The 13,183-nt window shown below is 41.2% G+C and overlaps 1 protein-coding gene across 1 annotated transcript in view; it reads right to left on the reverse strand.

Moving 5' to 3' along the window:
- LOC147112504 (sodium-dependent lysophosphatidylcholine symporter 1-like) overlaps positions 1 to 13,183 on the reverse strand; it is a 95,909-nt gene that overhangs the window by 22,606 nt on the left and 60,120 nt on the right. The window contains exons 2-5 of the mRNA XM_085996811.1: positions 10,556 to 10,646; positions 3,955 to 4,076; positions 2,335 to 2,418; positions 899 to 982 (exon numbers count right to left, since the gene is read on the reverse strand). Of these exons, the coding sequence (XP_085852937.1) occupies positions 899 to 982; positions 2,335 to 2,418; positions 3,955 to 4,076; positions 10,556 to 10,646 (381 nt within the window). The remainder of the gene's footprint in view (positions 1 to 898; positions 983 to 2,334; positions 2,419 to 3,954; positions 4,077 to 10,555; positions 10,647 to 13,183) is intronic.

A 13,183-nucleotide genomic window follows, 5' to 3' on the forward strand; every position in this document is an offset into this window, starting at 1 on the left:
GGTCATGCTTACTGGGACACCACTGTCCCTTCCCCCACACATACACACGTTGCCTGTTGATGCTCACTGTATAGCATCACTTAGGTAAGTAACCAGAGGGCTAACAGTACCCATATATCAGCATGAGACCGAGCTAAAAACAAAAGACGTACTGCTCCCCTGCAAATGACACATCTGACTTGTGATTTCATTATCGGGAACCCTATCATTTTATGGGTGTTGTTGATTTTCTTTATGACAGAAAATGTGAAGGAGTACGAACTATAATAGTTTTTTTGGTGCTGCTACAAAAACAATGGGGGCAATTTTGACTTGGGGCGATAATGTAAAATGGCCGATATCGATCCAGCCACCCGTTATACATCTCTCCCAATTTTCATTTCCATTGAAGTCACCACTGCAGCACCTGGAGAGGAAGAGGCCATTTAAAGGGGGCGGAAGAGCCCAGAAATTTGAGGAGGAAATTTTGTTTGAGGGGAGAGAGCAGTGCCCACGACTGGACTCGCTCCCTCTAAATGAGGCATCAGTGGGCCATTCGCCACTGCACCAGGTACCATTGATAATCTTCTCGGCGGGACTAGCAGCAGCAGGCAGGGAATGGGGTGACGTGCCAGGCCCCCTCCTCTCCAACGGTATTTACATGTGGCAGGAGAAAGGAGGAAATGGCCGGTGACCTTACTGGTTGGGGTGGTGGAAGAGATGTGGCCATAGGCCTTCCCGTCCAATTTTCCCACCATTTTTCTTGCTGTCCTGCCCAATTTAGGGCGGATGGTGGAAGGAAATCCACTCCAATGTCTTTTCACTGACTTTCATTGAGGAGTTGCAATACGTACCAATAAAGGAAATCTATAAAATATTTCAAAGTACAAAACTGAAAGATAACGGTTTTAATACATACAGTAATACCACAGTAAACAGCAGCTTTCTTTCCAAATCTCTGCAGAAACCACTGCCAGAATGGAATAGTCACCACAGCAGATACCTGCAATAGGAACCAAAATGATAATTTGATCCATCTTGAATCATTCAGTAATTGACTGTTATTTGATAATTATGGATAAAACACTCCAGTAAAATTTACAATTTTTAAAAAAATAGGGGTTTGCAGAAAGTATCAATTGGGTTAGTAATTAACAACTCAATCAAGAATCTTCAGAACTTCATTAAAATTGGAATCATAAATATTCAAGGTATTTTTAAAACTGGGAACTTAATTTGCTCAGTTTACATTCAACAATTGTCCCTGAATCACCTATACATACAAACACGATCCTCACTACAACTCCAGGATTGCCACTACAGTAGCGTCAAACTCTAGGATCCCCGTTCTGCCTTTTCCTTGGATCATCCCCCAGTGCAAACAAAGCCAATGACTGACTCCAACTACAGACAAACCCTAATGCTGCTAAATTTCAGTTATCTACCTCCAATTGTTGCATCGTGGAAACCACCCTGCTGTGCATTCTCCACTTTAAAAATGGTATGGGATAAAAATTAAACACATACTGATAAAGGAATATATAAGCCTACTCAACTCCAGTTTACACAGAATAATGGATAGAGTTGTGAAATTCAATCTGCCAATTCACTAGGGAAAATCTAAGTGAGCCCTTATTCAGTCATTATAAATCAATAGCCCTGATGTTATTGCCTATATTGTATAAACACCTGTGTTGTTATACAGAATGCTTTGACTTGGCATAAGTAGCACAGTTATCAAGATCTACTAGTTATCAAAAACAATGATCATTTGCACCACGCTACTGAGGAGACAATCAGAGCTGCCAGGTTTTTAGTGCCAGCAGCCATTTAAAGGCCCAGCACCTAGCTGCTAAAATATTTCAGGATCTGTGTTCATTTTTTATTGTATTGCTACCTCAAGAAACACCATCTTCTTCAAATATGTGAAAGCTCTAAGTGTATGGGCAGCACGGTGGCATAGTGGTTAGCACTGTTGCCTCACAGCGCCAGGGACCCGGGTTCGAATCCGGCCTCGGGTGACTGTCTGTGCGGAGTTTGCACATTCTCCCCGTGTTTGCGTGGGTTTCCTCCAGGTGCTCCGGTTTCCTCCCACAGTCCAAAGATGTGCGGGTTAGGTTGATTGGCTATGATAAATTGACCCTTAGTGTTAGGGGGATTAAATACGTGGGGTTACAGGGATAGGGTGGGATATGTGTTGGTGTAGGGGTTTACGGGGATCGGGTGGGATATGTGTTGGTGCAGGCTCGATGGGCCGAAATGGCCTCTATCTGCACTGTGGGGTTTCTGTGATCTGTGATCTGATCTATGTGCGTGCACTGAAACAAAAAAACAAGATGTTAAAAATAAACATACCAGAATCGTAAGCACGATGTTTTGAAAATGGTGTCGAAGGTCTACAGCATAGGTGCAAAAGAGAGCAAAATTCCCCTCTACAAGCTGGGTGTGAGAAAATAAATCTATTATAATAAATAATGTAAAGGATCATACACAGAGGTTCATACTTTTCACAAGTTATTGCTTTTACAATGAGGCTTCAAAACACTAACATTTGTGTATTTAAAGTGAAAACTTTAAAATGAGGAATTAAAATATGGGCCCGGATTTTGCAGTCAGTGGCGAACGAATGGCGCGAGCCGTTCACTACACTTACATTTGTCCACAGATTTTCTGTGGGCTTTTGCACTGGAACTTGCAGTGATAAGAAATGAATTTTGACACAGCGCCCTCTATAGGGGATCTGGGACCTGTGTGAACAGGGCAAACAACTTTGTATCTCCTTAACCAATCAGATTGAACAATGGTTAATGAGACTTGCAGAGTCTGAACCAGGAAGTGTAAGTTAGAATAGATAATTCAATGACAAATCATGTACAGAAAGCAAAATAAAGAGAGGGAAAGAAAGATAAGGATTAAGTGAGAGAGATAAACGAGACAGAAAGAAAGTTTAAAAAAATTATTTACATTTTTATATTTTTTTTAAATCTCCAACAATAATTAAAATCTGAAAAATTAGATTCCACACTTGTAAAAGTTAATTTTCACTGCCAGGGGGGTTGTTTTGAAGTAATTCTGACTTATCATGCCTTTAAAAATCCACTTACACTTGAATGGGCAAGCTCTAACATTTTCTGGCGAGTTTAGTGGGTATCTATCACATAAGTACAACAACTTTACATGTTCCATGTATTTCAATACCGAGTCTCTCAGTGAGATACTGTTATATCGCAGCTTCTGAGGGAGCAGGACAACTCAGGCAGCAGCTTCCTGATTTCTGTGTTTAATTGGGCACGTGCACTTGCTGGAAGTTGCTGTCTGATTTACTCCTTAATAACAGTGTGCGCTGTTAGCTTCGCCGTTATTTTTACTGCAAAATCCGGCCCATTATCTTTTCATTATGTCACTCAAGAGCAACATTGGATTTTTTTGTATTGTCTTGGCAAACGTGGTATAAGCTGAATGACTAACAGACTCCTTACACGCCTATCTTTCAGTTATCCAACCTACCTCCAGTCTGTCATCAATACACAATGTTTAAGCATATCCTGCAGACATTATATTATGGACAAAAATTAAAAAATACAAAACATAGGATTCTCTTTCAAATCCAAATTACATAGAATCCCCATACAATTCATCTGTGGTAATAATTGGATCTTGTGTAAATGGAGAAAGCAAACTATAATGTTTGTGCAAAAATGCAATATTTAGATTTTTTCCCGGCAAATATGTTACAACCCCACAATAATGTTTACAGGTCTTTAATTTCAATATTGACACTACTACTCAGAAGCAATTACCAGAACTGGTGAAAAAAATAATACGTCTTTAATGCTTTCTGTCTACAATTTTCAATGGATACTAAGGTGATTTTTTTTCTCCCAAGCCATCTATTATAAGATGTGAAATTCAGGCTCTCCTTACATTTTCAATGCAGTGGATCTGTGTGATGCAGATTTAAACATTCAGGATTACCTGAAGGGCCAAGGATGTGAAGAGAAAAGTTGTAGTCAGCTTCACGTAGGGGCCATGTCTCATCACAAGTTTCATTCCTTTTAGGAAAGGAATTGGTTTTTCTGACTTCACAGTGTAGGGGTCTAACCAAGAAAATGGAACATCAAACTACTTACCCTTTACATTTCATTAAACAAGCCATGTAATAGTAATAAATAAAAAAATCCTCATCAAAAGATAGCACTGAGTTAGTTGATCAGATTTCAAATTGGGTTGGAAGGGTTTATGAAGCTGAGGTTATTAAAATAAATAAATATACATTTTAAAAAGCAAATGCATATTTTTTTCATGTCCACTCTCTGTATCTCTGTATTTGTATCTGTTAAGGTCGCTTTAGGTCTTCAAAGTGGTTCATGTAAGGAATGTGATTTGAGACATTTTTGATAAACATAAAGAAATGCTGTATAAATGTAAGTCCTTGGGGGTCATTTTAACCTGACTCACCCAGCGGGAAACTGGCGGGATCAGATCGGCTGCCTGTTTTACACGTGAGGTCCGTTTTACATGTGAGGTCCGTTTTACACGTGAGGTCCGTTTTACATGTGAGGCCTGTTTTACACGTGAGGTCCGTTTTACACGTGAGGTCCGTTTTACACGTGAGGCCTGTTTTACATGTGAGGCCTGTTTTACACATAAGGCCTGTTTTACACGTGAGGCCTGTTTTACACATAAGGCCTGTTTTACACGTGAGGCCTGTTTTACACGTGAGGCCTGTTTTACATGTGAGGTCCGTTTTACACGTGAGGCCTGTTTTACATGCAAGGCCTGTTTTACACGTGAGGCCTGTTTTACACGTAAGGCCTGTTTTACACGTGAGGCCTGTTTTACATGTGAGGTCCGTTTTACCCGTCGAACGAGGTAGGTTAAAATGACCTCCTTTATTTTTTAACCTCTCTTGCTGAAATTTTAATCACATTCCTATTTTATTTTGTCTTCTTTAAAAGTAACCTGCACCACTCAATTCTTTTTTCACTCACACATTTGAGTTTTATCCCAAGCCCTTTTTTATTTTAAGTTTTTTAGTGTATCTCTCTGTAATAATATATGAATTCATATCTTCAAGTTCTACTTCTGAACAATGTCACTCATCAGCTTTTCTCTCTTTCATTGGGATAATAAGAGGGAATCAGAGTCGCATCAATGGAGCAAAATGGAGCTATCAGTTACATATGTTCTACAAAATGATGCATTGGTTATGCAGCTTTAAATAATCAAGGGTTATCTGAAGTGATCAGAGCGAGAGAGAAGAATGGGCCAGAAATTCCAGGCCAGAAGCGTGAGTACGGTCGGCTTACTCACGCTTCTGGCCGTTGGAAATGCCGGCGTTCAGCATGAACAGCGCATGCGGGGAACGCCGGCATTTCCAGACCTCGAGCGCGTGCGACTGCACAGGCAGCGCTTGCGCAGTGAACTTCGTGGATTTCATTCATGAAATCCGTGAGGTTAAGTCCTTAGAAGTTACACTGAAAAAAAGCAAGTGTAAAGTGGTTCATTGGCTGCGGAGGAAGATATATTTTATCGTGGAGCTTTTGAAATGCAATATTTTTGTTTGGGAAAGGGAGGGAAGTTATTTTAAGAAATTTTAAGTAAGTTTTAAAGTTAAAATTTTTTTTTTTTTTCTTTTAAGGGTTTTCAGAACGGTAGGTAGAAGGAGCAATTGTGGCTGTGTGAATGGAATGTGAGAATGAGTTATGTATGTATGTCCACATATATTCCTTTACGTATATGTATGTATGTTTTATATTCCTTTACTATGAATGTATGTTTTTAATTATGATTTTCCAATAAGTTACTTTCTCTGAAAGTCATAATTAAATAATACATTCATACACATAAGTAAAGGAATATATACATAACACGCAAAGGAATATATACAGACATACATACTTTCAGAAGCTCCACGATAAGAAATATCTTCCTCCGCAGCCTCTTTAGCAACTGTACCCATGCTTTTTTCATGTGTAAGTTGTAATGACTGGACCTCACTGAAAGCATTAATGAAAGCGGCGAATTATACTGCGCACGCGCTGCATGTGCAGTCGTACGCGTTCTGCCTCTGAACCCCTTCGTTCAGAGGACAGGAAATGCCGGTTTTCCCCACATGCACTGTGCATGCTGAAAACCGGCATTTCATCCGGCCAGATGCGTAAGTACCCCGACCGTACTAGCGCATTTGGAAGGGAATTATTGGGCCAACATTTTACATGTCAATAAAATAAAAAATTTAACACTTGCACGACTTGCCCCCTCGCATCTGCGACTGAGGGTCCAAGGAGGTCCATTGCGCAAGAGGTCATCATCGGACGTATCCTCACACTGTTCCCTTTGGGGAACTGTATGAAGTGGTGGAAGGATTTATGGCCGTGATTAACGCTCATTCCGTGACCGTAACCATCTTTGAACCAGCCATTAGGGTGGTTAGTCCTATGGCGGGAGGGTTTTACGGGCTCCCACAACCCATCTGAGGGGGGGGGTGCCACCAACACCCACGGACGCAAGTATCCCGCTGGATGTCCACCCAGAATTTAAAGTTGGAGCTCCGACTCCACTTGCCGGGACTGTCTGGAGTGGGGTTCAAAACCCTACTCCTTCTGGCCCAGCGGCGGGGATGCTTACTGCTACGCAAAAGGCCCACTCCGCACAAAAGGTGACACCCATACGTTTCCTGCGCCTTTTCCCTCCCCGTGACTGGAGCCCTATGCTGCCATTTCATGTTGCTAATCGGATTGGGCCTTTGTCATAGCGGTAGGATCCCCGCCGCTGGGCCAGATCAGGGTAGGGTTTCGAACCCCGCTCCAGACAGTCCCGGCAAGTGGAGTCGGAGCTCCGGCTCTAAATTCTGGGTTGACATCCAGTGGGATATTTGCGTCCGTGGGTGTGGGTGGCCCCCCCTCCTTGTATAGCTTGTGGGAGCCCGTAAAACCCTCCCGCCATAGGACTAACCGCCCTAATGGCTGGTTCAAAGATGGTTACGGTCACGGAATGAGCGTTAATCACGGCCATAAATCCTTCCACCACTTCATACAGTTCCCCAAAGGGAACAGTGTGAAGACACGTATGATGACGACATTGCTAAATAAAAAAAATGGAATTAAAAAAATTCTTTTAGGGCTTTTAAAAGTCTTTACATTGCTTTAATTCTCTTTAAAACTACTTCAGATTACTCAAAATAATGTAAACATTTTAAAAAGTTTATAAAAGTTACCAAAATCTTCAAAAAACTTCCAAAAACCTATTTAAACTGCTGCTTTGCATGTAAAAAATCAAAGCAGCTTGACAGAAACATTGGGGGCGTGTCCAGTGAAACTGAGACCTCAAGGGGCGTGTCTCATTTACACTGCACGCTCCTGGGTCCGCGCTGGCTGCACTCCTGGGCGGCGTGACGTCATACGCTGCCCGGGAATGTGCTTTCTATTTCTCCAAGTTCAGGCGTCCCAGAAGCTGATCGGCAGGAGCGCGGGGTAAGTGCAAATACGGGGCTTGCACGCGCTGCAAGCCCCGTTCTGGAATTTCTGGCCCAATATCTGTCCCATCTGGATGTAAACTAGGATACTATGGAATAATTCATGTGCATTACAGTTAGGACACATGCTAATTGTTCATTAAGGGTAGTAATATTCTGACCTGCCATTAATTAAGAACATAAGAACATAAGAAATAGGAGCAGGAATAGGCCACTTGGCCCCTCGAGCCTGCTCCGCCATTCAATAAGATCATGGCTGATCTTGGGCCCAAAGCCACTTCCCAGCCCGCTCCCCATAACCCTTCACTCCCTTATCTTGCAAAAATCTGTCTATCTCCACTTTAAATGTATTTAATGACCCAGCCTCCACGGCTCTCTGGGGCAGAGAATTCCACAGATTTACGACCCTCTGAGAGAAGAAATTCCTCCTCATCTTAGTTCTAAGAGAGTGACCCTTTATTCTGAAACTATGCCCCCTTATCCACCCTGCTTGTCACATCCTCAAAGAACTCCAGCAAATTTGATTTCCCTTTCATAAAACCATGCTGGCTCTGCTTGACTGCATTATGATTTTCCAAATGCCCTGCGACTGCTTCCTTAATGAAGGACTCCAGCATTTTCCCAACGACAGATGTTAGGCTAACTGGTCTTAATTAAATGGGCATTAACCTTTGCCCAGTGTCCTAAACTTGATCCTGGAGTAAATGGGGATGAAAATGGGTGGTAACGTATTGGCAGTCTGTTATACACCCAGTCTAATGTTTCCTTTCCTCTGTGCAATACATTTATTGTGATGCACTGCTGTGCTTTCCCCTGTAACAGTCACATGATGCTGTATGCATTTGTCTTGGTCAGCTGAGTGCCTGACACACAAGAATGTCCATGTTTCAAGATCTCCAAGCCACGGAGAAATCCACACCAATTTGTTTGCCCAATATGGAGCGCACATCGTCTCCCTGTATGGACATATCCTACTTACCTAAATCTGGAGAGCTTTAGTGCAGGCTGGCAAAGCTGAGGCTCTGGGAGTCCAAGGGGTACTGCTGAAGTTAAAGCAGCTATAAGTGTTCAGTTGCCAGTGTATATCATAGGGTAGGCTTCCCACTACTTGTCCATATACTTTACCTATTAGAGGTCTGGCCTAAAGAGTTATTTGGGAAAGAATCCCAGTCCCCACTATTGTAAATGAACTGTTATTGCAGCTATAACATACTCAAAGAGTTCTGGTAACAATAGAAACCACTAGAGTAAAGCTTGAGCAGCTTATTCTCCTACCAGGTAACCAGGTGTCAGTGACAGGTCTAACCCCTCCAGATTCCATTAGTGAGCCATATACACTTTCTATATTCCTTGTGGTATTATTAACCCTAGTTTTATCTTATGCCTCCCTTTAAAAAAAAGAACTTGCATTTATAAAGCATCCCAAGGTACCTTACAATCAATGAATTACTTTTTGATGTGTAGACACTATTGTTTTTTAGGCAAACACAGCAGCAAATATGCACAGCAGAGTCCCAGAAACAGCAATGAGATGAATGATCAATTAATCTTTTTTTTAGTGGTGTTGCTGGAGGGAAGAATGTTGGCCGGAACACCAGGAAGATTCCCTATCAAATAGTGCCATGCGACATTTTACATCTACATTACCAGGCCTCAGTTTAACAACTCGTCTGCAAGATTCACTTGTGATAATACAGCACTTCCTCAGTTCTGTACTGAAGCATCAGCCTAGATTAAGTGTTCAAGACCTGAAGTGGAGTTTGAACCCATAAACTTCTGAGCCAAGGGCCAGAGTGCTAGAGCTGAGGCAAAATAACATATTTAAATTTCAATTCAATCTATTAATCCATTGAGCCTTATCCTTTGATGCACATCCTTTTTACCTTATAGGAATATCTATACTGTACTCTATCCAATTCATATTTGAAGATACCCTACTGCTGATCCATTGTCCAGTTTGTTACCATTTCTGCCCAGTTAATTTGGGCCAGACCCCTTCTCAGATCTTTGCCTTCTACCAGTGAAGCAGTCTTAGGTTTGACTCTTGCTTATCCTTTTCTATTTTTACATTAAATCCTGTGGTGGCTATTTCCCAATTTTTCTCCTAAACTTACATTAGTTATTTGCCTCATTTCATTCCTCAGGACTAAATCAGGCAATATTACTTTACTTGGTGAACTAGAAAGTTATTAAGCTAACAGCAGTCTTGGGGTAATTTTATGAATTTGCACTCCCAGTACAGGGTGTCTGCCAGGACCACACATCAAAGTCCACACACATGCTCCACCCCCGTCCCCCCTGTAATTTCTGTCCATTATTGTAAATGAACTGTTATTGCAGCTATAACATACTCAAAGAGTTCCGATAACACTAGAAACCACACGAGGAAAGCTTGAGCAGCTTATTAGTTCTTCAGAATCCTGAGGCTGTGTTCAAGACATCCACATTTGATGCTCAGTATCTTTCAGTTACTGCTATTCCCACATGTACACTATTGCAGTGACAAATAAAAAGAAAAGAAACTGTTGGGAATGTGAAATAAAACAGAGAATGAAATATAAACATCTGTAAAGAGGAATGACAAATTAGCATTTCAGATGTAGGTCCTTTGTCAGCACACTGCTGTGCAATTCCAGCATCTTCTATTTGTATCCATTGCAAAGTCACTCTTTATTTCCACTATCCAATCACAGTTATTGAAATAAATGGGAAGAAATGGCTTCAACATAACTCGAAATGTAGTTTAGGAAATGATGTGAATCACTGAAGCTCTGAATTTCAGGTTTTTCATGCTACCATACTTACCTTGCCATGCAAGATTATTCTGTAAATTTCTAATGCTGCATTGTGGAATGTATATAACTACTGATCATGCTTTGCCCTTGACCAAGTAATGGGACAGCAGCAGCAGTTTCAGAGCAGTTTGTTCCGGGCTGCTTAAGGAACCGAGCCTGCCAGATAAACTCCCTTTTGAGGCAATAATGCACATTAAAAAAGAGTCGTTTGAAAACAACTAAATTACTTGTGTGCTTCAAAGACTTTTTGGCATGGCAATGCATTCCACAGGTCTCACTTACCACCAGTGGTGGAGTTACTCACCATCTCTCTCCTTCACACCAAAGAACAGAACAATTGTACAAAAAATGTAAATGCCTCCTACAACACCAGCAGCAATCATGTATGAGTCTTTCTGTAAAAAGGGCAGAGACAATAAAGTTAAAACCATTCAACCAAGAAATCAGAAATATGGAAGTCATAAACTGTTTCCATTTTGTAACATCTGTCTAAAACTTACTGGGGTAATTTGACTTTGGGTGATAGTGTAAAATGGGTGATATCGGATCAGCCACCTGTTTTACATCTCTCACGATTTTCATTTCAATTGACCATCACCCAAAGTCAAAATTACCCCATTGCTTTAAATAACTGGACAAAGCAGAATAAAACTGATCCAATCGCACTTTTGATATAAAAATGTCCAGTGATTAAATGCCCAGGTTACTAAAGGGGTTAAATTGAATACAAGTTGACAATCTACCCCAGTTATGTTTGGATAGAAACTTGCGAAGTATATCAAGAATAACAGAAAACGTTTTTACAATTATATTGGAAGAAAAAGGGTAGTCAAGGGTAATGTAGGCCCTTTAAAAGCAAATGTGGGTAATATTGCAAATGAAGTTAAGGAAATGGCAGACTTGTTGAATAATTATTTTGTGTCAGTCTTCACAGTAGAAGAAGAGGATAATAGCCCGGATTTTCTGGCCAGCAGCAAAGTGACAGCGATTGCCATTGACCTCGAAGAAAGCTGCCTACAAAGATCTAATGATCTCTGTGGTGTGGAATTCACCTTTCCCGATGGTAATTTTATTCTGGTGCCATTCATGGGGGATCTTCAGTGTCCAGCAACAGTGATGTCATCAAACAGGCTAATCAGCCAATCACATTAAAGAATTCTCAAGGACAGCAAACCAGGAAGTAAAAAGCACTGATTATCCTTCACTTTTTAATCATTTTACAGAGTGAAATAAAGTTTGGGACATACACATGGGATGAATGTAGATGCTGAAATATCATGAACAAACTTTAATTTTTTTTTTATTATTTAAAAAATCTATGGGAATTTTTATCAAAAGGGAGAAATTTGAGATGCCACAAATATAAAATTAGTTTTGCAGGGTCAGAGAGGTTGTTCAGCAGTAATTATGACTTAGTACACCATTAAGAACCCAGTTACACCTCACTCAACAATGCTTAACTTTTTGGGGGGTTTTAACAGTGAGATTAGAGCGTAAAAAGTGGAAATTCATGTGAATTCAAGTGAGTTGTAAGATTTCCATCTGCAAGGACTTCAACAGTGCAACCTGTGGAGGAGTGGGGAATCACTGACAGCAACTTCTGGATTTCCACATTTAACTACGCATGTGCAGACGCCAAAAGTTGCTGTTAGTTTCACAATATAATGATGTCGAATGCTGACTGTTTCACAGTCATTACAATGGCAAAATCTGGGCCAATATATCTGATGTTAAAGTTAACGTAAGCAAGAAAACAGTATTAGAAAAAGTAATGGCACTAAAGACTGACAAATCCTAGGGACCTGATGTTTCCACCCCAGGGTTTTAAAGGAAATAGGTGAGGAAATTGCAAATGCTTCAGCCATAATCTTCCAAAGCTCTCTTGATCAGGAATTGTTTATTTAGATTGCAAAATTGCAAATGTAACTATTATTTAAGAAAGGTGAGAGAGAGAAACCAGGAAATTATAGACCTGTTAGTCTAATATATGTTGTGGGGAAGATATTAGAATCTATAATTAAAGGGCAGAGTGACTGAGCACTTCGAGAAATTTGTGCTGGTTAGAGAGAGCCATCATGAATTTGTAAAGGGTAGGTCATGTCTAACGAGCCAAATTGAATTTTTTGAGGAAGTAACTAAAGTAGTAGACAGGGGAATGTTTATGGATGTTTATATGGACTTCCCGAAGGCATTCAATAAGCTAAAATTAAAGCTCATGGAATTCAAGGCAAATTATTGACCTGGTTAGGAGATTGTTTATATGGTAGAAGACATTCTGGGTTGGAGTTTACCAGCCATGGGGAGGCGGGTTTGGAGGTGGGACTGCCGGGAAAATGGCAGAATCTGGGGGCAGGTGACCAACCTGCCCCCAACCTGTCTCTGTGCCATCTTGCCAGGAGGCAGGTAGCTGTCCCGCGCTGGGTCCTGTCTCCTTGGAGGCGGGAAGGGATTACAGCCACTTAACTGCCTGTTAATAGATAGTTAGCAGGTAGATAAGATGATTATCCCCATTTTGCCCACACAAGTGCGGGCTTCCCGAAAGCTCCGAAACCTGCCAGGGTCACCGAGGTGAGTAGTGGGTCTGCGGGGGTGGAGGGGTGCAAAAGTGCGCTATGAAGATAAGTGATGGGTGCAAGTGTGGAGAGGTGAGTATGTGAGGTAAGTGCAAAGTGTTAGGAAAACTTTACTTACCTTTGTTTCTTCCTGCAGGCTTCAATTGTTGGGTATGCGAAGAGTCTCGCACCGCCGTGGCAGAGATAACAGATGGCCATCGCATTCTCCAATGCAACAACCATCTTATTTCTGCAAAAGAGGTTTGATGAGGTCTTGAATTCAAGAAAAGTGGGAGTCATGCCTCCAAAAGCTCCCCAGTGGCAAAATCCAGCCCAGAGAGTAAGGATAATGGGTATGTACTCGAATTGGAAGGAAGTGA

Source organism: Somniosus microcephalus, chromosome 9, assembly GCF_052327205.1.
Source record: "Somniosus microcephalus isolate GS21.2 chromosome 9, FLI_Smic_1.0, whole genome shotgun sequence".
Classification (NCBI taxonomy): Eukaryota; Metazoa; Chordata; class Chondrichthyes; order Squaliformes; family Somniosidae; genus Somniosus; species Somniosus microcephalus.